This window comes from Lutzomyia longipalpis, chromosome 1 (genome assembly GCF_024334085.1).
Source record: "Lutzomyia longipalpis isolate SR_M1_2022 chromosome 1, ASM2433408v1".
Classification (NCBI taxonomy): domain Eukaryota; kingdom Metazoa; phylum Arthropoda; class Insecta; order Diptera; family Psychodidae; genus Lutzomyia; species Lutzomyia longipalpis.
Window position 1 is genome coordinate 10,845,283 of NC_074707.1, and position 26,585 is coordinate 10,871,867.

Genomic DNA, 26,585 nt, shown 5'->3' on the forward strand with positions numbered 1-26,585 from the left:
ATGTACCTATGTATGTAAAACTTACGTGTAAAACAAAAATCCTGTCCCTGTGAAACTTCTTCAATTAAAGTTGTTAGACAAGGTAGGGGAGACCGGGGTTAAAAAAGTCACTTAAGGGTTTAGAAAAAGCTCAAAATATCATATTTCCCAAACAGATAAAGCGAAATGTATAGCTAATTTCTTTAGGAAATTTACTGCCCTACAACTCTTTCTCAGATCATTTTGTTCTATCTAGCTTGGAAATTTGATATTTTAAGCTTTTTCCAAACCCTTAAGTGACTTTATTAGCCCCGGTCTCCCCTACATTATGTATATTTCTATGTGCTTGTATTATTTTTATATAGGCCGTATTACCTTTTTTAGCGGTTGTATTACTTTTTTTGGAAGCTGTATTACTTTTTTTTTAACGGCTGTACTGCTTTTCTCAGTGGTTATATTACTTTTTTAACGGCTGTATTACCTTTTCTAACGGATGTATTACTTTTTTTAAAGGCTGCATTTCTTTTCTAAATTGTTGTATTACTATTAGCGAATTAAAGAATAAAGACAAACATAAATTTTAGCGCTAACGATTACTTATTTTACAAAATTTTAATAAATAAAAAGAAAACAGGAATATTTTTATTATAAAATATTCTATAGAGGAAAAATTCTATATAAGAAGCTTCCACGATATTAGTTACAAAAATCCCGAAATAATCCTTAAAATCCTCAATTCCTTTTGGCATGTGAGAAGAAGGAAGATTAGCCGGAATTAGCGATTCCACGAGGGTTGTGAGGGGGCAACACCGCGAGATTCAATGCGATTGGGGAGGTGTGGAATCAGCTGATGAGCATTTTCTGCGTCGTGGCGCGCTCGATGTATGGACGCGTGCGCCTAGGAAGTAGCGCCGAAGAGTCGCGATGGCCACCCACACGTCCCTCGCGGATTCTGCGCGATTCCCAACACGGCCATTGAGACTTTCACAGTGAACCCCCTTCAGTGCACCAGGAACGCCGTGACACGAAGGCGCGGTAGACGAAGACTTTTTTTTCTCGAGGCTTTTCCTACATAACCAGAACCTCCCATGAGAGATTTTCCAAAGTGAGAGAGGCGAAGCACAAAAAAAAAACTTGCGGAGCATTTTGTATGAAGACAAAAAAGAAATATCACCAAAGTGGCTTTCGGGCTGAAGCCAAGAGTGTGTGCGGAATTTGCGTGTGAAGAAAATTCTGTGATAGACAAAGTGGAGAGCTCGTGAGGAGCAAAAGTAATATAAGTTGAAAAAAAAAGAGAAGACGTGGAAAATTGTGCGCTGTGTTTCTGCGGCATTTTCCTGCCTATAAATAAAATCCCTCTCAATCGGTGGGACATAAAAGTGGTAGAAGAAAATAAAAGTAAGATAAAGTGTTGGGAATATTGCTGCCCATTTGGTGAGAAAGGTGCATGAGAAGTTTGCAAGAAAAGTGAGTGCGGGGGGCAGGGGGGCTTTTGGGACGACTCAGGCAGGGACCAGAATGTCTGCCAGGGAAAAAGTCGCAAGTGTGTCCCCATTTCGGATGCCCACCCAATTGCATAATCCCACATCTCTCCCACAGAGAGAGATATTCCCCCCATTGAAAATGTGGTGTTGAACTTTCGCTGACCAGAGCGGCTGCCCTTGAATACGAGATTATTGAGTGGCCAAATGATCGTGTCCAATGAGCCACAAATTTGGCGAGCTCACAGCTTTTGAATCCCGCCACAATTAAATTCGCGAAACGGAATTTCTTATGACGTGAATCATTTTTGTTGCCCTCCTCTTCAGCGCGCCATATAGCTCTCGCGGGGCCCCCAATTTCGAGTGTAGCAAAAAAAAGCCTCTCCTTGACGCTAAAACGGGGGTGCACGATAGGGCGGTGTTTTAATGCAAGACAAAGAGCGCAGATTTATCGACCGGGGAATTCGAAAATGCAGTAAAAGTTGCAATGAGAATTTTCCTTCTATTTGTACCTTTTGTCCCTTTTTGCATATCGTTGAAAAAAAATTTTTAAATTTAAAAGCCTCTCTCTAAAGCTCTCGATATATAGAGGCATGTACCTACATATTAAAATTAATTCATTATCCAAAAAAAAACTTGTCCGAGAGTTCTCGTGAAAAACAAGTTCTATTTGTGGAATTTTAAACGACTTTACATTTTTATTTATGGATGGATTTTTCTGTATGTACATAAATCTCAGCATATTGAATATTTTTTTATGATTGAATTATTGTGTCTGGCTGAATGATATTAATTCGAAATTTTCCGTTGATTAATCAATTAAATCTGGAAAGGAGATTTATTTGGAAACGAGCTAAATAATGGGGTTGATTCTAATAAAAATCTTTTCTTTTCTTTTTGAACAACTTAAATGTTTTTGTAAGATTTTGATAGTTGAAATTTATAATTATTTTATTGTCGTTCTATAAGATAAAAATAAAGAATTTGTTATTCCAGAAAACAGTTAGGAAGATCTTTAATCAGCCCTGAAAAAGTAATTTTCCTTAAAAAAAATCCTATTAAAGAAATACAGAAAATGTTAAAGTCTTATAAGATTTTTTCCAGAATACCAAAAAAAATTATAGTTGACGAATTGTAAGAAAAAAGAAAGGAAGGATTCATATCAACCTTAATATTGCAGATTTTGAAAAGATGTAAAATGTACTTTTTAAAGGAAATTTTAAAAAAATATCCAAGAGTATTAAATGAAGTATTGAAATTGAGAACTTAAAGCCCTAATAAAAATTGTTGAAAAATTACATAAAAGAATTTTTTTACTTATAACTTTTATAGAGCTTTAGATAGGAAAAGTTTCTGTAATTCTTTCAAAGAATAATTCACAAATGCAAACTTCTCAATAATTTTTTTTAAAGGATTCCGTGCTCTTGATATTGTTTGCTTAGCATTGTATAAAAAGTTCTTGTGCGAAACTTTTAAGAAAATTCAGAATAACTTCTTCGCACTTACACAAAGTTTTATTGCAAGTTTTCGTAAAAGTTTCAAAATCTTTCAATCAAAACTTTCAAGAATTATTCGTGAGTTTCGGAATGAGCTTTTTAAATTTATTTATGATATATTTATCCTGAATATATTATTTTTGCATAAAAGCACGATTAGCAATAATAGAGAAAGTTTTTTAAGTACTTCTCTCAGAGAAATTATCATTAAGATCGAATCTAAAGTAAAAGAAAATTATATAAATCTGTTGAATTTAGATATCGTTGTGTTACAAAAACGGTTTAAACGAGGCCTAAGTCAATGATTTTTATTCGTTGATGAAATTAATTTACAATAAAATAATGAATTAAAAAATATTCCGAACTTCAATATAAAGCTCAATTTTTCTTGTAAATATTTCCACGTGTTTAAAGCTCAAAATTTTATATTAATTTACTTAAAATTAACTACCTATTTTATAAAAGCTTTTGGTAATGAAAAATCTATCAAAATTTAATTCTATAGATTTTTCAGAAGATTTTTTTTTTTGAATCTTTTTCAAAGTTTTTTCTAGCAGAAATAATTGAAACTTTTTACAGAAAATTACTTTTTAAAGCTTTTAAACTCTTTAAAGTTCACAGGTATTCCCTAAAAGCTTAATCAAAGCTCCAAACTTTTATCAAAATCTCATCCTTTTGTAAAAGCTTCACCTACCTTTAAATCACGTTTCGAAGCCACATAAAGCCTTAGGTAAATAAATAAATTTTCTCTAAAACAAAAATCAATACACACCGTCTTGGAGTTTTATTAGCAATGTGCAAACTGCAACACCCCCCTGGGAGAATTGCAATCACAGCCCCTCCTCTAGAAAACATCGTGCTTGTTAATGAAAAGTTTCCTATGTGAGTGAAAATTACTCATATAGAGCTCTCAATCAAGTTTTAATTGATTTTACGAGAGAGAGAGAAAAAGCTTTGCTTTAAGTAAATAATATCAAATTGAAGGGAAAGCTTAATGCGTTGTTTTTCTTGCGTAACGTAAAACCATCCCTTCTGGCAGCTTTTGCGTAATATATATCAAAAGCATGGGGGTTATGCAAAACACGCGCCAATTTGTGCCAATTTTTTCCGCTCCATGAATTCCTACCGGTTAAATTTCGTGGAAAAAGAGTACACCTCACCCCCGCATATTCATCCCCCTTCGTTAGAAAAAAAAATGGGGGTCGTTCACCTGGGCTGGGGAGTTTCTATGAAGTCCCAAACCCAACCCCCCTGGAACTTGCAATTAAATCCCCCCACCAAGGTGGGAGCGGGAATTGTTGCTGATGTTTGAACTATGAATTGGATGGGCATGTAATGGGGATGTATTTCTTGGGGTAAATTGCAGGTAATTCCAAAGGTAAATGCGTAAATAAGTGATTGAGTGGACAGAGTGGGAGGTAAATTGTGCAATATTGAAGTGTTTGGTGTTGAAGCTCCTTCAAGATTCCAACAAAAACGGCTTCCCAACAGAAGCCAACGTGGCGATCACACATTGCAGGTGAGCTTTCTCAATTTATTTTTTTCCCAACAATTTCCTCTGAGTTTTCCACATAATTTTCCCCGAGGAACCCACAAAGTATAATAAACAAATCTCTGGCGGATTTTTGGGGTGCAATGAATGCGTGGAAAATTGGGGCTTTGTCGATGTGAAAACACACGCAAACCCAAGGAAAATGAGGAAAATAGAATAATCGTAAAAAGAGTAAAAATAGTTTTGGAGTTTTCCTCATTTTCCACGCAGAAGAGATGGGAAACAAAGCATAAAAATAAAGTGGGCGAATGAATCATGAAAAATCCAATTGGTGAGGACTTCCTCGTGCAAAAATCACGCGAAATAAGATTTGTTGTTCTGGCGCGTAAAATTTGCCAACATAATTTAATATGTTACAGAAGAAAAAACATAATTCACGCGGTTTTGCCTTGAGATTATTCATCCGTGCCAATATGAGTTTAATTTCAATAAATCCCACCTTCAGCGCCTTCATCAACTCCAACTCTCATCCCATGTCTCTCTTGGTCAGTGGCCAAGTGTGAATCAGCGTGCGAAATTCCTGAGATTTATACGGCATTTCACGTGATCTTGCAGATGTGACAGAGCAAGAGTATGAGGATACCACCATGGAGGAAGGTGGCACAGCAAGACGCGGTCGGTTCAGGATAAGCACAGCTGGACCACCGGAAACAACACTAGGACGCTTCCGGCTTATCCCACAAGGTTTGTTCTTAAATATTTTTACAGAGAAAACATTTTAGGATTTACTAAAAATTATTTATTTCCTTGTAGGACCTAATTATGGTCCAGCTTCGCCTTGCCTTCAGCGCGGGAGATTCGCTGTGATCCCAGAAGAACCGCATGCGGGATCACCGGCGCAGGGAACTCCAATCTCCGAGCAGCCCCCATCACGTGAGAGCCCCACACTTGAGTGGGACTTTGATGAAAAGGACAAATCGGTAATTTTTATTTATATTTTATGTAAATAATTGCAAATTCTATCGCTCCATTGCTCTTTAATCTTTCTCTAAAAAATATTAAGAATTTGAAGATCATTTGTCCGTTACACTGAAGAAAAATTTGAAAATAAATATCGATAGTTTCACTGGAAAAGTAGATAATGGCGGGAGATTCTAAAATTAATTTGTAGTGGAGTCTCGTAGTACGTCTGTATTCAATACAAGCAAAAATACCGTGAAAATGTCTCGGAAAATGCTGCATTAGGGCAAGTTTTTCAGACAACATTTATTTTTCTCATTTTCCTGTTTTTCTCTTAACGAATTAAAAGGATATCGCGTTTTATTATTTGCCGGACAATAGAATCAGGCTGCTAAGCGAGACTCCATTGTGAAATAAAATCGTGTCAAGAATCAGTGTTCAGATTCACGAATCAGAATCATACTCTCTTCAAACAAAAATTCACGAAAAAAAAAACATAAAGACAATTTTCTTTAGCCGGCACAACATTCATTAAATGTGTAGAGATTTAAGGATAATAAAATCCAGAACTCTTCCTGAATTCCTCATTTCTGAACAATGAGAAAGAGGCAATAGTAAAATCACTGGAAAAGAAAATCTTATTGGAATCAGAATCTAACTCTGAATGGCGAATCAGTGATGTACCCCTTTGGACGAAGTTTCTGTTTTCAGTTTGCGGGCTTTTGTTGATGAAGTTGGTGTGTCACGCTGTCTGACCATTTTCTCTTGTTCATCCCAATTTATCAGCCCTCCCGGTCACAAAAGTCCCCCGTGGGGTGCGCATTGTGTCCGCGTCTCCACCCGGAAGTGTTTGTGAAAGGTGTTTTGGGGGTGCAAGTGCCCAAAGGGTGAGGAAAAGTGATTTCAGGAAGTGAGGAGAAGCTTGTGCAATGTGCCAGTTGTCAAAATAGCGACATCTTGATCGGCTGGACGTGTATGAGTGCTAAACAAAAGGAATTTCCATCCATTTCCACGCCAGCACTTTCATTTGCTCACATCCTTCCTGACCAAGATAGCCCCACAGAGGCATACACAACTTCCGGAGACACTTCACAAGGATTCATTGCGGGGAAAAGTTTCCACTTTAGAGGGAAATTCAATGTAGATCGGAAATTGTATGGCGAAAATTTCCTCTGATTCGTCATAATTCTTTTTTGTACTAAGCAATACGACTGCGGAGCTTTGATGGGATTTTCACAAAGCCCCACGAGACACCCAGAATGGCTGAGCATTGTTTTTTCATGCCACGGCGTCTCGCATGAATAGTTTTGTCTGGCTGTGTGAGAGAAACATCTCGCGAGAGACTGTAAATTGGGTGAAAAAGTGAAACGAGTCCGTGTACATTTCCATTGCATTGTCTCCGGAAGCTTCTCGGCAGCAGCACTTGCGGGGAGAGCTGCTGGGGATCTCTCGCTGTTGCGCGCTCTACTGCGAAGAAAATGCTCATGACATTTTAAATAGCCAGAAGTGCATTGAAGCTGGGAAAGTTCCAATGGAAATTTCCTGCAATCTTGAGATTTGTAGCACGTCGTTGTGAGCAAATTCCGTTCAAGTTGGTCTTGCAAAAAGTGGATAATACCAGATAAGGAAGGGATTTGGTAAGATGATTCCAAGAAATTCCTCGAGAAAGCCAACTTGGCTGTTTTTTTACATTTAAGCCATCGATATCATTGGAAAAGAATTGCCTGAAATCTCTACTAAAAGAATAATTATCTTGGATTTCTCATCGCCGTAGTAAAATTGGTAGGAAGTCTAGGGTTAATAAAGCCGCACAGGGGGCTAGAAGAAGCTAAAAACAATGGGCCTTATTCAGCGACCAAGAAACCCTTGAAATCTTTGAATTTTGTACTGAAATTAGAGCAAAATAGTTTGAAAAAAAATGTTGGGCGGAAAAGGAGTTTATTCCCTGTTGTATGAGAAAATTCTTTATTTAGAGAAACAATCAGGATCTTGTTGATAATCTTGTAGATGATAAATAAAGAAAAAGAAATCGCTAGAGATTTTTTATTTTTACTTGGGATCAACTATGACAAAGCTGCAACAATTTTGCCTAAAAATGCAAACAATGACGTCACAATTGTGTTTTTTTTTAATCTCTTTCAATGATTGAACCATTCATGCTTATGATTCATTGATTCTTTTGATAACAATTTTTTGTATTTCATGCGTTTGAAGAGATAATAAAAGAAAATGATGACGTAATTATTTTCATTTTAAAGTAAATTTTTGATGGCTAATCTATGCTAATCTTAGTAGATTATAAGAAGTGTCTGACGATTTTTTATTATTTTAATTGTTTCCTTATTGTTCTCTCAAATGAGAAATTTTTCCATACAACCATGAATAAGCTCCTTTCCTATAGGAATTATCTTTTGTTCTATGTTGCTAAAAACTGTGACTTTTTTAAACAAAAATGTATAAAATGTTTCAAAATTAAAATCTGATTTTAATAAATAAAAAAAAATAATTTTTAAATAAAGAATAAAGTAGAATTTCTTCTGTTTAAAAGTGCCTTTGTTTGAGAACACTCTCAAGAAATCATGATAATTTTAATCAATTTTTAATCACCTCAAGAATCTTTATTGAACATTCATGTGCGGGGCATGTGAGCTGCTCCTCAACGTGTTAGAAAAATTCCACAAAATCTCAAGAAGAACTTCACTACTATCGCCCAAAAGATTATTCAATAAATTGTTTGAGAAAAAAACCCTGTGTCTCTACCTTATTTCCAAGCCAACACCACTCGTCACGAAAAAAAATCTCTCACTGAATATCGATAAATTTCATACAACAACAAAAAATCATTTTCAAGGAAAAGTATTGTCAAGCAGTTTTGATAAGAAAGTATATGGATTATCACGCGAAAATGCGTCATTTCGTTGCCCTTTCGCAGTGCCAATGATATGACAAAGTTGCGCGAGTTTACATTTCGTGAGAATCTAATAACTTGTACATAGAGCAAAAGTTGTAAATTTTCTCTGTGCCGTGGGATCCACAATCGGTTGATCGAGCAGACGCAATTTTGATGAAGTAAACACAAAAAAAAACTGGGGAAATTTCCACGCGACAAAAAACAGAAGTTAAATATGAAATATTTAATTTTCCCCTAAAAAAAACTATTTACACACACACGACTGATGAAGTGGAATTAGGACGAAAATAGCATGAAAAAAAATTGAATGAATTTGTAAATTGACTTGTTGAGAATAAAGTATAGATGCTGGGTCACGTGACATGTCTGTTTGAATATTTTTCATTGAACTTGGCAAAGCGAGAAAATTCCTGTTAATATTGTAATTTTTTATTTAGATTTGTGTAGTTTTTCATGTCACCAGCGTCATGGGGAAATGGAAAAAAAAAGAAGAGGATAAGCATTGACAGGAAAAACCTGCAAATTTCTCTCTTTTGTGACGTACAGTGATCACGGGAGTGTGAAATAAAGCACAGTGATTACTTTTTTTCCTAGACAAAATGGCTTTTCTGCTAATGAGCACAAAAAGTAGAAGGAGGAGTCTGTAAAAAAAAGTAATTTTGAAGCAAATTAAATGAAAGATTTGAAAAATTGTAAATTGACAGCATTTAATTTGACATTTGTGTTCATTCGTAGTCATTCGGCCAAAATCGTAAATGTCAATTAATGTCAAATTTGAATAAAAAATCGTTAAAATGACTTTCAAATTATATAATTTAACAAAAGAAATAAGACCATCCCTTAAAGAAAAAAAACAATACATTCATAATGAAAATATTTTACTTTTTACTTAGCTATCTCTCTCGTATATGTTTTCTTGTTCAACATTATCATGTTCTAGCAATGAAATCCTAACTTTTTTTTCGCTCATTCACCATGCAATCACTTTCGTCTTATCGCTGAGAATGCGTTGAATCTCCTCTATTTCGAAACAAAAAGAAAATATTTTGAGCATTTTGAGAGATCTTTTTTAGCTTGAATATTTCTTTTTATTTCCAAAGCAAACAAGAATCATATAACACGGATTTATTTTCAAGTTATATTTCATCTAAATTTATCTGCGCAACATGGAAGAAGATACCATAATAGATTTTATTCTTTGTGGGATCGTGAAGAGACTTTTCTTCTTTATAATAAATACTAAACTTTTGCCAATTTACTGGTGAAGGAAATCCCAATCGGAAGATTCGGACACAAAATAGCCATCTAATTGCTGACTGAGGTGCAAAATTCACTAAAATAGAATGATGAAGCAAGAAAAGATCTCAATTATCACTTCCGAGAAAGCGTGTTTGGGATCTTATGTTGTATGGTGGCTATGTCTAGCTGAGAGGAGGGAGTTCCTGAGTGATCGTTCTAATGCGAAAATGAAAAAAAAATCAATATATTCCAAATGGCGAAAAGCTCAACACAATGAAATGATGGAAATTGTTTGCTATTTCGAATAGCTCGAATGCTGTTCGTCATCAATCAAGTCGACTCTCTTTGAATATAAGCGATCGTGAGTTATTTGGTGTTGGACGACGAGACGCGATCGCCGTCCAACATAGAAATTATACAGCCTGTATGGAGTTTATGTATGTAATTGAAATGGAAAACACATGATCACATGTGAAATTAATAAGAAATATCCGTACACAGTGTGGAACGCGCATTTGAGGCCCTATGGGTTTTTGCTTTCTGGAAATGCTACAAAGTGCTGCTGACAGAAATAATCCACGTATACTCCACGATCATTTAGCAATCATGCGAAAATCTCTCTTACTCTCTAGATCCATGCGATCTATGCTATGTAATATTGTATGTTGATGAAGGAAAAGCAGCGAGAAAAGTCTCTGTAGCGAGAAGCAGAGGTGGCTGCAAGAAAATGTCGATTTGAGGCCACTTTTTGCATAATGATCACTACTAATACACATTAGCTTTTATACTCCTCCTCGCCATTGAAGTGAATTTTTTTCGCATTTGTTTCTCTTTCCACCACAACAGTATACCTACCTTCTTTCAACACAGCAAACAGACCAGCTGATTCCGTGGAAACGTAACTTTGAGTCACCATTTAAGCATAGAGAAAAGCACGCAAATATTACATACAGAGAGATATAAAATAAAACGAAGAAATTATACTTAAAGGTGGCATGATGTAAAAGTTTCGATGCGAAAGTAAAGAGACTCCATACCTGTGCTATTTCACCTTTACTTCTCTATCTCCCTCTTGCGCACATAGCTCACCTTCCCCAATCTCGATCATCCGATGATTGACTGACTAGGTATTTGAACACAAAATTGTTGTGCTTTTTTCTTCTTTATTTTAGTTTCTTTATAAACTCTATACGATCACTCTCGTGTCTTTTGGAAATTTTCCAATTTTTTTCTCTTCTCTCCACACAAACACCTTTCTTTTATATATAACCAAACAATACATATAGGTGGATTGTGTAAAAGGAACTATAATACCTATGTTTATGTTGATTTCCTAGGAGAATCTCAATTTTTTATTTCTAACTTGATTTCATTGGGAATAGAAGTTGTTTTTCGGCGTTGTTCTCTTCTCACTAATTTAAGATAACAAAATATTATAAAAGATCACTTGATCAATTGATCTTGGAGCTGAAATATCACGTTCAAGGGACACACCGAGAAGTGTTTCACAATCCAATTCAAAATATTTATAGACAGAGAATTTGAGGCGTGTATGATTCTTCTTTCAGTGACTATAATCATAAAAGCAATTTCAGTATTAATTAATCCAACACTGGCGAACCGCTATTGTCTCTACTTAATGAATTTGAGCGCCCGAATGCGATTTTAATTAATTAAAGAGATGTCGACAGACATAATACATGTGTGTTACAACTTTGAGGTCCAATTTATTGGTTTTGAGATAATTAAAATAAATTATTACTTATTTATTTATGTGTTTAATAATGTATGAAGTAAAATTTATTAAAAAAAATGGGCTTGATTCTGTGAAAAATGTTCTATTTTCTTGCAATTTAAAAGCTGTTGTAAGATTTTGACAGTTGATGTTTTTAAATTCGATGTATTGTCGTTCTATAAAATAGAAATAAAGAATTTTCTTTTCTAGGAAACAACCAGAAAAGCTTTAAAAGCTTTGGAAAAGTAATTTTCATTTAAAAATAACAAAATAATAAATAAATAAACTGTCAAAATCTGTTAAGATTATTCCTAAAATATTGTAAGAAAATAAAAGATTTTTCACAGAATCAACTCCAAAAGTCAAGAAAAATGTGAAAAGTCAAGTTCAGTAATTTCTACGTGAACTCTGTGAATCACTTGTTCTCCTACATCTTTATTAGTTCATCTTTTCTTTAAGAGTTCTATATTTTTCTTTAGATTTTATTACAAGATAAACACGAATTTAACGACTTGTGGTAATTATTTTCACTTTACCTTCAAATGTCCAGAATGAATCATGCCCCGTTGAATTCATGAATTATTTCTAGAATTTTAAGTTTGCCCAACAAAAGGAGCGGCAAAATGAGGCACAATCTTAAAAATAAATTGAGACTTGTATTATTTTTCTTCTCTTTTGTCGAAACATGCTGACAGGGTCAGGAGGTTATAATCGCACACTCGCACGAACTTTACTATCGCGGCTAAATAAACAAACAATTTTTATCATTTGGAAAGGAATGGGTTAAATATATTATTGCAAATGCATGCAAAAGTGTGTACAGCATGTTTTGTGAGGTGTAAATAGTTGAAACAATTCAGATATGTTTTTTTTCAATGTGAACAGAGAGACGATTTAGCGATTAAAATGCTAATGTTGGAAATGACGCAAAAATTCTCCAAGCCAGAGTTTGTTGAGAAAAATTTTCATATGAATTCCGATAATTGATATTGTGCCTATTGCAAGTCACCTTGTGCTTCTTTTTCCCCCATTTTTTCCTTCGCTGTATTCCCACTGCACACAAAGTAATTTTCTTTTGAGTGAGCTTATTTGACTCACCCAGTTATATACCTATTTGTGATGTATGTACATTATTGCTAAATTAAACCCACATTGGGCACAAATAATATAACTCATTTAAAAACTCAAATAAATCCATTTATTTTGTCTCCTAATATTGTTTGAAAATCTAAATCTGTTTTTCATTTAGAGCACAGCTCTATCTCTCACAGCTAAACTGAAAACTTTCCATTCCTTACAATTTACTTGAAGCTAGGTTGAAAATGCATGAAAATTTTCCTCTCTAAATGCACCATGACGTCGTATTAGGGCGATTTATTTGTGAGCATTTTTTACGCAATTAATTTATATACAACACACTGTCAATGAATGTCTGTGGGGGCAATTAAAGTCGCGCGATAGCAAATCATATCATTATATTTACGATGGTATTAAGTTCCCTTCCATTTGGTCGGACACAAGAAACGCCGGGGGAATCCTTGAGTTTCTCTCCCCATGTCTTATCTTACAACACTGACAAGAAGCGGCGTCATAGATCAAAAAGTTATTCAATGAATTAGATTAAAAAACAGTTGATTGCAAATCTTTTTTTTTTCCATGATACGATTGTTTTACAAGATTTCGTTAAAGTTTGCAATTTATTATGTACCTACGTATAAGGTATATAAACTTCTCAACAAAACACACTCAATTCAACTGATCAAAAGCCGATAGTGAAGAAAGAAAGAAAAAATAACAAGAAATTATTTAAATTATAGAATCTTTAGCGAGCATTTAACACGGTAAAAATTATAAATTCAACAATTAATCCATAACAATTACAAACAATTAGCATTAACAAGGAGAATTAAAATAAAATTGAACATGATGCTACGACCTCCAGGATTTACCATTGAAAAGCATTTTCAATGTCACAGAAATTCAACAATATAGAAAATTTTGATTTAGCATTGTTGGGCATGCTCTCTTACCTACTTCTTGAGAATTTTTGTTTATTTTTGAAATGTGCTAAATTTGCTTGCAAACAAGAAGTGGCAAAAACTTTTCATGTATATATCTGGATATTTTTAACTGTAATTCCAGAGAAAATTAATTGAGGATCTTTGGTCTTGCGAGGTACAATGAAAAAAGACATGAGAAATACACATTATGGGGGCTACAGATACGGGAATAGAAAAGCTGAACTTTTTAGAGCTTTTTTGCCTTGTTTTGGAGCTTTCTAATTGAACAATTCAAAGGTGGTTTGTCTACGTTTGCTCTAAATTTTACAGAAGGGATATTTTTCATTCTAGTTTTTTAAAAAGGATTAAAGATATTTAACAATAATTTAACTAGGGCACTGTAGCAATAAAACCTGGGTCTAGTTTTTAAAATATTTTAGACTTCCACAGCTATTGAGGAAGGCTCTGAAGGAGCTGAAAGCTCTGGAAGAAGAATTGAGTTTTCCTTTCAACTCCCGGAAGACCGGATCACCAAAATAAAAAAAATAATGTTGGAGATTTGGTAATTTATAATTTTTTAAAAAAAAGTTCAAAGTGTTAAAGAAAATTAGAAATTTATATAAAGAAATTGTCCATAATGTATTTGCAGGCCTGAGGAAGGAGAAATAAAGCTCCGAAACGTCGCAAAAATAATAAAAGAGTATTTTCTAAAGGTCAGATCCCGCGTTTTGACTCCCACTAAAAAAAAAAATAATATCTTAGACTTTTCATAAAAAAGATTATACAAAATTCCCAAAATATTTTTTTTCCTTTAGAGCCTTTCAAAGAGCTTTTCCATAACTTGTTTCTTGAAGTTAGTCTTCAATCGTAAGACGCTCAGATACGGATAAAGATGGAACAAACCAAACAAACATAATATTGAATCATATTTTAAAAATATTTTTAATATTAAATAAATAAAAAGTTCAGAAGAAACCTTTATGACAAGATTTTCAAAAACCAAATTAAATATTTTATAAATTAAAAATTAATTTTGTTTAAAATAAAAAAAAACTGAATTTATAAATTTTACAGCTAAAAATATATTTCTTTACTGACCAAATTAAATATTTTACTGCTCATTTAATTTAATTCAATTCAGGCTTAATTTCTAATAAAATTTCACTTTATCATTTGAAGGAAATAAAAGCTTCTTTGAAGAAAAAAAAATATTTTGATAAATCATTAAATAATTTCACATTTGCGATGTTTGCATGATTCAGAGGCGATAAAATGCAAGCAGCTGACTCTTGAGAAGTCTTTTTTTTTCTGATGACTCCAACACACACGAGTTTGTATTCAAAACAGCTGATTTCTCGCTTTTATTCCCCATCAATACAATTTGTGCTTTCGGAGTAGTAGCATTATGTACATTTTGATTGAGATTCCCTCCTACTTCATTAGAGGAGAGCCTCAATAGAGTTGTCCCCTCATGTCACACACGCCATTCAAAGTCCCATATTAAAGGCAAACTGTGTAGTATACAGACAATAATTCCAATATTTAATTGATAATGTTAAATGTGATAATTTTCTCGTGCATTGTGTGCACATTGAGCGCGTATCGCTCTTGATGTTTGTTAATGATTGTTAATTGCACGTCCAATTAGATGATGCTTTATTTCAATTGAGACTTATGAAATATGTCTCATCTGGGAATGTCACACAATCCATTTTCGCTGAATTTCTAATCATCCCGCGCCATCAATTCTATTCTACCTCCCGTTTGGCCACTCACGTGATTGAATTTCCTCATTGAATATTCAATTAGATTGTGGAGACAAAAAAGCTCTGTGGTGGATTTTAATTCAGCTTTCTGTATATATTTCTTGTTTAAACAACTATCAAGTACTAGAGCAAATTTATCATTAAAATACCATTTTATTCATTTTATTGTGAATTTATGATGCACTGTGTGCGGCATAAAAAAAAGGAACATCACAAACACTCCAAAGTCAAGAGCTTTGTTTGATTTGTGATGCCAACGCACAAAAAAGAGCTTTTTGAGCTCAACAAATTGTTGGATTTTATATTTTGATAAAAATTATATTTGTTTTTCACTGCAGTCAGAGGTCGATTGAGAAATTTATGTCATTCATGAGAGAGATTTCGAGGCAATTTTTTTAAAAGGATTTTTTTTTGTAACAAAAAAAAAATATGGATTTCAAAATCATCCTCCAATTTAGATGATCAAATCTGCTGCTACTTGGGAAATGTATGCAGAGAGAAGACAGAGAAGTAAAAAAAAATCAATTGACGATGCATTTTTGGGTTTAATTTAAACGTAATTCAATCAATTAGTTGTTGCGATGGAGCTAAGTGAAGAATGGGGTGGAAATTGAATGGAAATTCCAATGCAAACAGTGAAAATAAATTGAAGAACCATCATTCTTCTGAAGAAAGAATGTTAATATTATTGATGACAGTGGAAATTCACACTCTCGAGTGTTTGTTGTGTGTATTATATACTTTCTGTGTCATCAATAATTCAGTAAGTTGCAAACTTGCTATAGGATTGAATGTTACTTTCTTTAGCAGGAGAGGAAAAAAGTGTGCAAATAGGAGGAAGTGCTTAATTTAGAGAACTAACAGAAAAAAATTGTGATTGTGAAGAAGAAAATTTGCGTGAATTTACTTAAAAAGTTGGTGAAATTTTGTAAAAGATTTATTGTATGATTCCTGATTTGTGGTGTGGATTAAATGCGAGGAAGTGCTTTGGAAGCTGATGCTGGTGATAGAATCATGGAGACGTCGAAGAAGCAGTTGAGCGATGGGGTGGATGTGGATGGAGGTGATGAGAAGACAAATGGGAAGATTTTGCCAGGGACCAATGGGTCAGTGGCTAAGCATGGTGTGACCAGCAATATTTTCATGGAATCCCAGAAGTTTGAGGAGCAAATTGAGGCATACATGAATACCCTGGAGGAGGATGATATTCTCTTCAAGTCCGATGACGATGAGGATGGGATTCGGGATATTGGAGAGGAGATATCTCTGGGATTGCGAAAGAAAGTACGATTGCCGCGAAATAAGCGTACACAGCGGGTGGAGACTGTAACGTCGTCATCGTCATCCGATGCCTCCGATGATGAGGAAATTGTAGGGGTGGCGAATACAAAGAGCCCCATGAGAACAGTGGAAGCCCTCAATCAATTGACTTATCCCATTCCACAAATTCCACGTCCCTTCATCTTCAGCATCGAACGAAGACGTTTGTCACAGTGCAAGGAGGAAGAGGAGGAGGACAATCCGGATAAGACACAAAGTGTCTCCCCAACAGTCGTAACCATTCCACCACCTACGACATCCACGTCAAGTCCACCGGCTGCTGCACCCGAAGGGACCATCGTGAATCGCTTTATTGTGACCAAAGCCGAAGAACAGCAGGATATTGTGCCAAAGGAGGAGGTTGAGAAGAAGGATCCACCGAAGGAGGAGAACTCCAAGAGCCCCATCCCACGACCAGAAGCTGAAAATTTGCGCAACTACACGCGACAACATAATTCCCAGACAATTCACTTTCCATGCTCATCGCCAACGGTGAAGCCCAATTTACAGTCAATTTTCTCCCCGATAAATCCGCATTTGGATAGAAAATTCTTCGATACGAGCCTCATTGAGATACGACCAATCACCGAGAGTACAAAGTCCCTCAACCGAGAGGATAACATCGATTCACCGCATGAGATTTGGGTTCGGCGCACCGATGAGCCAAAGCGTCCGTCAAAATCTGTAAGTTTAACAATATATACGATGACTCTTATCGCGACCCGTCGTGTCTCACAGAGCTTTAAGTAACCATCGCTACATTGATAAGGGGAACAAACAATAAACTGCTTGTCTCGCAAATTCAAGTCACACCCAATTCTCATTCTGGGTGTACACATTTGGAAGCAAAATTCTCATAAATCTCTTTTGGAAGTTTTAGGAAACTCTGTTGAAGTTCAAGAAAAAAAAAAACTCGAAAAAAAAATCTAAATTACTGAGAGAGAAATAATTTAAAAATACTTCCAAGAAAAATAAGTCATAAGAACCAATTAAATTTTCCAAGCATAAAAAATTCATTGAGCTTTTTTATATAACGTTGACGACTTGCTATAAATATATGGACACACACAGCCATTGTAAGGTTCACGTTTTTGAGAAAATCAATTGAGCACGTTGCTTTTATTTCTGAAGAGAAATACAATAATAGATTCCTTCACCCCCAACCACCAGCCGAATCATTTTTGTACAATTCACACAAATTAGTCACGCTTCTCGGAAATATTTTCACAATTGTCTCAATATTTGATTTAAGGCTCATTCCCAATTTTAAATATTTACCCTCTTTGCCACCTCGCAAAAGAGTTTATTGGAAATTTATTTTTAACAAAGAAATCTCTCTCTTCAATTTTATTTTTTATTAGATAATCTTTCTCTAAAGAGAGACAAACAGAGATGGTTTTAATTAAATTTTTACGGCCTTTTGCAGGAAAGAAAATACTGAGAAACTTCTCAGTGATTTTAAGAATGAAATGCAATAAAGAGATTTTTATTTATCACCTTGATCGTTAAATGATGCGAGGAGGAATCATCGGTGTGTGAGGAAATGGCTTTGGCTCTTTGATGAAGTAGTATATTTTGGGAGACGACAGTTCACCATCTGAAATATTCTCACACCCACATGTGGGGTATTTTATTTTCGCGGCAATTGCACTTCAATTTATGACAACTCTAATGTGACGCTCATTTTCAAATAGATAATAATTTTTGGGTGTTATTTGTGGAGAATTGTTTATCTAATTTAAATTTATTTTTGCATTAATGTTTGTGGGAAAAGGAAAATTTGTGTTTTATCCGTCAAATTTTAATTCTTCGTTTAATATGCATTTAATTTATTTGATGAAACTACTAAAATTCATTTTTTTAGAGATTTTTTTCAAGGTTTAATCCAAGAATTTTTCTAAAATTGTCTTCCTCTAAAAAAAAACAAGATGTTTGGCTTTTATTTAAGAACTTTGGCATTTGTTTTCTAGCGTTGAACGTCCCTTTTTCTAATTTTTGATTTTCAATTTTTTTGCGTGTTAATTTTTAGTCCAAAATTTATTAAATTTTGATCTCTAAAAAATATCAAAACTAGCTGAGTTTTTATATAGATATAGGGCGGAATTCATTACTCAGTCGGGCTTAAAATTTTAAGTCGGTCTTAAGGTTTTAGGTCAATTTTTTTTAAAGTTTGACTTTAAATAATATAAAATAAAATGAATAAAATAAAATAAATTAAAATAGTTTTTTAATCAGAAAATCTTACATATTTATCAGGAAAATTCAGGAAAATAAAAGCCCGACTTAAAAATTTTAAGTCAGACTTAAAACCTAAAGACCGACTTCAAAATAAAACCCGACTTAGGAGTGAAGTCCGCCCTTATTTTATTTTATTTTATTTTATTTTATTTTATTTTAATAATTTTAAGTCAAAATTAAAAAAAAACTGACTTAAAAAACCGACTTAAAATTTTAAGCCCGACTGAGTAGTGAATTCAAAGGTAATTCAAAGGTGATGATATTTAGATAGGTACCTAAACTCCCGATTTTAATTCAAATGTAAATTCTTTAAATTCTTATAGGCATTTCAGGGCTAAAAACTGATTTGAAGTAAATCAGAGCGACGAAAGGTTGCTTCAAACAAACAGACAGATGGAAATTATGTTTTTCAAGACTATTCTTTAAGTAAACATTTTTTAATTCTATTTTTTCTTACAAATTCCTTAAAAATATATTAATAAAAAAATATAATTCTTATCACGTAAAAATTATCTTCATTTCTCGACGTTCTGTTAAAAACTAGTTCTATCAAACTAAACATTTAAAAATATTTATAACTCTTCAGGGAGACCTGATGAAGAAGATATTGTCGAATTCCTTAGAAAATTAAACTAAATAGTCAACTCAAACTAGCCAAAAATGATTTTTCTTATTTTTAACTTGTGATACAGCCTCTTACTATATATCGATAGGGCTCATTGATGAACATGTGGATACGGGATGACCCAAAAATCCATTCAGATTTGCTCTAAAATCAACAGGAGAGCTAGAAAATGCGAAAAACTTTTTTCAGCCGAAAATATGTCCAAAAAATTAATTAATTTTGAGATAGAATTTTTAAATAAACCTTCATGTTTTATCTAAATTACTTTACCAAAGTAACCCCAGTGAACGGTAGATATGAGAAATAAATTTTAAGCCACCCGCATTACATAATAATAAGTATTACTACCTTGATTAAAATTTTACAGCACCGAACTGTATACCTCACTAAACACATGTTCCCATTGTTATCAGTCTGTTTAAAAATAGTATATAAATCTTCTCATAAAAAAATAAATCTCTGAGAGCAAAATAAAGTCTAATTTCGTGTCTTATATGCCTCTGCAGCAGAATTGTTTACAAAGTGGATGAGAAAAAAAATATAAAATGCCGAGAAAATATTCTCTCAATTGGTGGGCTTTTTAACCAACAAATAAAACTTTGAAAAATCACGGTCACCTCACGAAGATGTTCAACAACTTCTTGAGGTTCTCAAAGAAATTTTTATTGCCTGAAAAAACTGGTTGAGTTTTTTTTTTTGAATAAATATCGCGATCTTGCCATCGGTCCCGTGATTTGTGCATGGAAGTGTGACGCGATAGTTTGCGCAATATTCAATGCTCAGCATGGAATAAATGCGTCACTGTTTACAACACTCGTGATTCGCGGGGGGGGAGCAGTAAATAATTTATCTATTTTACATATTTTTATTTTCTCCCCTGGGATGGGCTCACATTATTTTGTTGCTTCGACAACTACTTAATATAAGCTTTTAGTGCAAATCCCAGCTGTAATTCATGCGCGCGCGTGTTTGTGTGTGGAAATAAATAATAAATTTAATTACAATGAGGCTCTCCACGGTGCTGTGCTAAAGACCACTGTCTAATACAATTTACATTGTAACTCGTTCTAGCTGGTTTCAAGAGAATTAAGGTGCAATGCAAACACTTCTGCACTACACACAACATACTTTTTTCACGCTTCTTCATTTGAGACACTCTTGTGTGTTCAATTAAATGATATTGGTGTAATTTTATACATTTTTTTTACTTGCTACCATGTCTGTTCTTATGATTCGTATATATTCCTTTAAAAGCTCGGTGAAAATGAATTTTTTAGCACGTGCCTTGACGTGATATGCGGCAATTTATTTAAAATGGCTAAACACGTTTTCTCACTCACATAAAAAATGTTTATAATTTTACCCAAGGAAACGTAAATGAAAAAAAGGGGAGAGAGAGAAAATTGAATGAAGAAAAAAATGCAAGTTCAATAAGGAAAAAATGCACCACTGAACCAATAATTATTATTTTTTGATTTCAATATCGTGCAAAGAGAAAGTCAATCATAACGCGTCCAGTTATAAGAGTTGGTGTCCCACAACGTGTAGAAGTTTGTTTATGCGTTGTAATGCGATTTGTGAGCAGAATTAGTAGGCAAAGTTGATTTTTTTTGTGAAATTCAGTAATTTGATGCATAAAAATGCTCATATCTCAGGTTCTATAACACTTACAGAAATTTCTTGACTAGTTATGGAAAGGTCTTAAAATAAGCTAGAATATGGGATAAATTTTGATATTTTTCAAGGTCACCTCTAGAACACAAAATGGCGGCTTTTGTTTTACCAAAACAGTTTTTGACATTTTTTGAGCTTAAGGAATGGTTCTAGAGGTTTTTGATGTTCTAGAAAGTTGTAGAGAATTGCAAAACCTTTAATTTGATACCAAGACGAGTAAAATCGGACAAGTCCTTCAAGAGATATGGCTCTTAGAACTTTTCAAATTCAAAAATTTTTCAAATGGCCATATCTTCTAAACGGCGACATAGATTTTCTTCATTTTCGGACTGGTGAAAGATATTGAGTCAGGCTACAACATATCAAAATTTAAAGAAAATCTATAACAAATGTTCGGAGATATAGTCCCTTAAAGTTAGGCAATTTTTGTTTTTGAATTTAGCGCCTCTTGCGGATGTTTTTAAAACTTGAAATGTTTTAGACAGTTGTAGGGCTTCGCAATACCTTTCATTTGATACCAAGATGGTCAAAATCGGTCAAGCCGTTCTCGAGATATATCGAAAAAACACTTTTTGCGTTAGGCCGCCATATTTGCTAAACCGCTTGACCGATTTTTAAGTATGAATTGTTGATGAAAACGTCTCACTGAGCTCTACAACATACTAAAATTTCAGACCTCTAAGTATAAGGGAAGTGGTTGACAGTAATTCAAAATGGCGGACGGCGGCCATCTTGGATTTTGAAAATGCGAAAAAATGAAATTTTACACCCACATTTCTATATAAAACTTCAAACCGGAAGTCTCTATCTATTACCGTTCTCGAGCCATAAGGCAAAATGGGGACCAATGGCGGGCCGGCCGGCAGGCCGGCCGGATCAAAAATTTTCCACCACCAGTTTTGGAATGTGGGATGTCTAAAACGTGCTCATACCAAGTTTGAGCCAGATCTGAGGTGGTCGGTTTTTCCGACGATTACAATACTTGGTGTTGGCCACGAAGTGGAACACCAACTAATACGGGCATGTGGCGAAAGCTATAAATTTTGCAAGAAATTACCGCATGTTTTGGTGGGAAATTTTCAAGAGATTTTCCCGCATTTTATACCACAATGAATTGTGGTGCGAAAGATATAGCAGAGGAGCGATAGGAAGACGCGATTTATTTGTCTAATTGTGAAACAAAATTTTGCAGCTGACTTTACTACTAATTGAATCATTTTGCGTATTTCCCTTTGCTTCAGGAGTCATCGGTTGATGGCAATTCCGGGTCAACGTTGCGACCACACAGTGCTCCGTCGAGTGTCACAAAACCCAAGAAATCTGCTAAGCAGATTGAAAAGGAGGCCAGGTTCGTGACTTGCAATCATCAAGGGGAATCTTTCGTGAATTTATTTGATGAGAAATGCAATGAGAAATTCTTTTTCTTGGGCAATTTTATAGGAAACATGAAAAGGAGCTCAAACGGTCAGAACGTGAAGCACGGAAATCAGCTCAGGAGGCTGCGAGGAAGCTAGAAAAGGAGGCGGCAAAATTGGAAAAATTAAATAGGGATGCAGCAAAAATTTCCAGAAGTACAGAACGTGTTGGAGGACCAAGATCTGGATCTCTAGAGCGACGACGAAGTGGCGATGAGTCTCCAGTGATAAATCAATCCACAGTTCATGGTGAGTTTTTTGAGAGTGAAGCACTTAATAAAGTCACAGGGAAGAAGTGAAAAATGAACATTCTACTACCGGAACAGAGTTGCTAATTTCAAGATTTTAGATTTAAATTGAAAATGGATAAAAACCAAAGATATGGAAATATTCGAAATAATTGAAAAATATTTGAAATTTTTTTGTACGATAAATGATTAAGAACTTTTGAATCTTTTTTTTTTAATAAGTTATAGAAAATAAAAATCAAAAAACTTAAGATAAAATTTTAAAAACTACAAAAAAAACTTCGTGAAACATGCAGGATACGCGTAACCTTGTAGAGAATCGAAAACTTATAAGAACTAACCAAGCAGAATTACTATTTTCCATTGATATCAGTTTTTATTCGTAAAAATGTAAATAATGTCGTCACACAGTGGCGTAGCCAGGGGGGAGTTTTGGGGGTCAAAACCCCCACCTCGAGCCAAATAAAAAATTGTCATGTATAAAAAGCTTACACTACCCTCGAAAAGTTTCCGGGCAAGGCTAAAATGGAATATTTTTTAAGTCAAAATTCAAATGGCTATATCTTCGGCTTTGGTTAACCGATTTCCAAAAATTTACCAGTTTTGGAAAGGTACATTTCTCACCTTTCTAAAATATATAATTTTTTGAAAATCGGTCAACCCGTTAATTTTTGTCAGCCGTCTTTGTAATTGTAATTAGGAAAAGAAAATTTTCCTCACGGATAGGAAATTTTAGGAAAATGATTCTCACGGATAGAAATTGATTCTCACGGATAGAAAATGATTCTCACGCATAGAAATTGATTCTCACGGATAGAAAGTGATTCTCACGGATAGAAAATTTTCCTCACGGATAGGAAATTTTAGGAAAATGATTCTCACGGATAGAAATTGATTCTCACGGATAGAAAATGATTCTCACGCATAGAAATTGATTCTCACGGATAGAAAGTGATTCTCACGGATAGAAGATTACTCTCACGGATAGAAAATTTTCCTCACGGATAAAATATTTTCCTCACGGATAAAATATTTTCCTCACGGATAGGAAATGATTCTCACGGATAGAAAATTTTCCTCACGGATATGAAATTTTAGGAAAATGATTCTCACGGATAGAAATTGATTCTCACGGATAGAAAATGATTCTCACGGATAGAAAATTTTCCTCACGGATAGGAAATTTTAGGAAAATGATTCTCTCGGATAGAAATTGATTCTCACGGATAGAAAATTTTCCTCACGGATAGGAAATTTTAGGAAAATGATTCTCACGGATAGAAATTGATTCTCACGGATCGGATTTTTGTGACAAAAAAAACGGAATTGTCCAAGTTTTTGCCAAGAGCATACAAGAAGGCCTCCGAACTCCGGAGGCACTGCAATGCATTGCATTGTTTTCTCGCGAAGACGTCAACCAAAAGTCACTGCCGTCTGTTCAGAGTCATTATCATGCATAAAATTTTCAATCCTAAACTCAAACAAACTTAAAATAACCCCGAAAAATGTCGTTCTTACTACGCCCTGACGTCTCAATTTTGTTCTTTTGTTCATTAAAACACTGATGAAACATACGTGCTAATGTTTCATTGGTGTTTTTTTTTGTTACATTTTTTTTTGATAGATACTCAAAAAGAATTACGCATAAGAACATCACAACAAAATGATTTTTTATCTAAAAAAAAAAATATAAAAAATTATTTATAAAACTTCATCAATGTTTTTCAACTCTAATACAATTTTTTTTATTGCAGGAATTGCGAGTCCAAGTCGACGACCCACAATCTTTGATGTTTTCCGTCCGCGAACCAAATCTGACGCAAAGAGGAAAGACAAGGATGCTGCAAAGTCAAGTGGATCATCGGATAGGGATAGTCTCAGTACCAGTAGCAACCACAGTGGTCCAAGTAGCATAATGCAGAGCATGAGGACAGCCATTCAGCACACTGTGGGTCATAAAAATACCTCCGGGGCATCCAAATACAAGGATGGATCGGCTCATCCGCATCCAGGCAGCGATGCTCAGGTTCCTAATTTATTTATTCTTCCCGAAACTTTAACAAAGCACGAAAAATGAGCTTTTCTCCTTGCTAATGCGGAGCTTTCTCTTGCAGTACTATCACACTGTTACAGCTGTACGCCGAGCGGATGCTTCAAAGTCGGCAATGACCAAAGTAATGGACCTATTTAGGCATCGATCAAATTCGGCTGTGTCGGAGGCGGATAAAAGGAAAGCGGTGAGTTTTATTTTATCTTCTCTATAAAATAATTTAAGGGTTTCGTGTCTGTTCAGCTATGCATTTCTACGCCGTTGGTCCGATCGAGATGAAATTTGGTACAGAGACTACTGATATCAGGCGACTATCACCAATGATATTAATTTTCCTCCCAGAACCCCCCTTCGTAGCGACCCCAAAAAATTTTCACGCATTTTGTGAACTCTTTTTGAATTTGGCGCCCTTTTTGGTACTATTTGCGCAAGAGAAAATGAGACGGATGCCTTTCACCGCTATTCGTCTCCCTCACACATTCAGTTTTTCGCAATTTCCTCGCGTTTTCCGCCGAATTTTCCGGGGAAATTGTGTTTTTTGTGACCAGGAAGAAACTTTTGAATTTTTGGCATCAAAAATTCCAAAAGTCACGAAAATCCATTTCCGGGAAAAAAAAGTGCGTGTAAAATCCCCAACCGTCAAAATTTCCGCGGCCCCCAAATTCCGCACGGAGGAACTCCCCGAGGCTCCCGGAGCACCCGTAAGTGCCCCAGGAGCCCAAAAAATGCGTTTTATGCTCACAAATTTGGGAAAAAAACACGGAAATCACGAATTTTGTCGAAATGCAAAAAAAAGTTCGTTAAAGTTCAAATTTTATTTTGTCCGGACGTTGTTATATGGCGCTGTTTAGTTTGTATAAGAGAAAATGAGACAGTGCACGTCACTGATACTGTCTCCCTCACACTTTCAGTTTTTCGCACCACAAAACGCAGAGTGAGACGAAGATGTTTTCCTCATGCCATCTCGTTTATTCCTCTACCCACCACTAGAGTCGCGGTTGTCGCAAAGATTCCAAAGCGGGAAAATTCAAAACTCAATAAACAGTTGAGACGAAAATTATGACAAAAAAAACGTGGAAAAGAGCTTTTCCACGCGACTATGACCCAATTTAACGAGCACTTGATGTTTCTTTTGATACATTTTACAAGTGGAGGAGTTTTCTTGGTAAATATTTATAAGCTAGAGGGGGTGGGGGAGACGCTACAAGTGAGTGTTGTGAATTTTTGGCGAAAATTTTCTCCACTAAAATTATATTTTTAGTCAATCTCATGAGGATAAAAGAGCAGAGAAAATGGAAAATTTGACGTTTTTCAGCAAAATTTATGGATTTTTCTCGGTTGAATGAAGAATAGAGTGTGATGAATAATCTGTAGAATAATATTTTTGCGCGCAATGGTTGTTTGGGGAAGATCAAAAATGCAAATGATGTTTAATATTGTAGAGAGAGATGCGTGATTGAAAAAATATTTGAACGAAATGAATTAACTTCGTTCTTATGAGAGAAATGTCTTGTATTTGATCAGAGTTATTGAGTCTCGACATGTGAGAGAATGATTTAATCAGTCGCAATCATAATGTTTTTTTTTTCTTTGCATTTATTTGCGCTTACCGAGTATGTATATGTACTTTATTTACCCAGTCGACTCTTGAAAAATTCTCTCAGTGCCCATTCTATGTGCAAAATAAATTCTCAACTTGCCAAGAGGTACTCATAGTGAATTTTATGTAAGAAAAATCTACAATATTGTCTTTTTTATTTTTTATTTTTGTTACCTATCTCAACTTCCGCATCATTTTTCGTGGAATATTTGTCTAGCCAGCAGGTTTGATATTAAAAGTTATTATTTTTAATTGCTATATACTCTAAAAAATTTTAATTGTGTGTTGTGAAAAGATGGGAAGAACGACACAGACTGAGAATCCACAGAGATAAGGATAATGATAACATGACTGCA

The 26,585-nt window shown here is 34.7% G+C and overlaps 2 protein-coding genes across 9 annotated transcripts in view; both read left to right on the plus strand.

Moving 5' to 3' along the window:
* LOC129790048 (solute carrier family 35 member B1 homolog) overlaps positions 1–26,585 on the plus strand; it is a 766,332-nt gene that overhangs the window by 2,348 nt on the left and 737,399 nt on the right. The window lies entirely within an intron of this gene.
* Positions 966–26,585, plus strand: part of LOC129788453 (uncharacterized) — a 68,223-nt gene continuing 42,603 nt past the window's right edge. Inside the window, exons 1-8 of one of the 7 annotated variants that reach the window (XM_055824606.1) lie at positions 966–1,413; positions 4,323–4,475; positions 5,064–5,192; positions 5,262–5,428; positions 22,158–22,264; positions 22,357–22,580; positions 24,334–24,605; positions 24,694–24,816. In XM_055824606.1, the coding sequence (XP_055680581.1) occupies positions 5,096–5,192; positions 5,262–5,428; positions 22,158–22,264; positions 22,357–22,580; positions 24,334–24,605; positions 24,694–24,816 (990 nt within the window). In that variant the 5' untranslated portion in view covers positions 966–1,413; positions 4,323–4,475; positions 5,064–5,095. Of the gene's footprint in view, positions 1,447–4,322; positions 4,476–4,953; positions 5,193–5,261; positions 5,429–6,116; positions 6,382–15,866; positions 17,064–22,157; positions 22,265–22,356; positions 22,581–24,333; positions 24,606–24,693; positions 24,817–26,585 lie in introns of those variants that run through there. The other 6 variants (XM_055824592.1, XM_055824598.1, XM_055824565.1 and 3 more) reach the window with 6 other exon arrangements.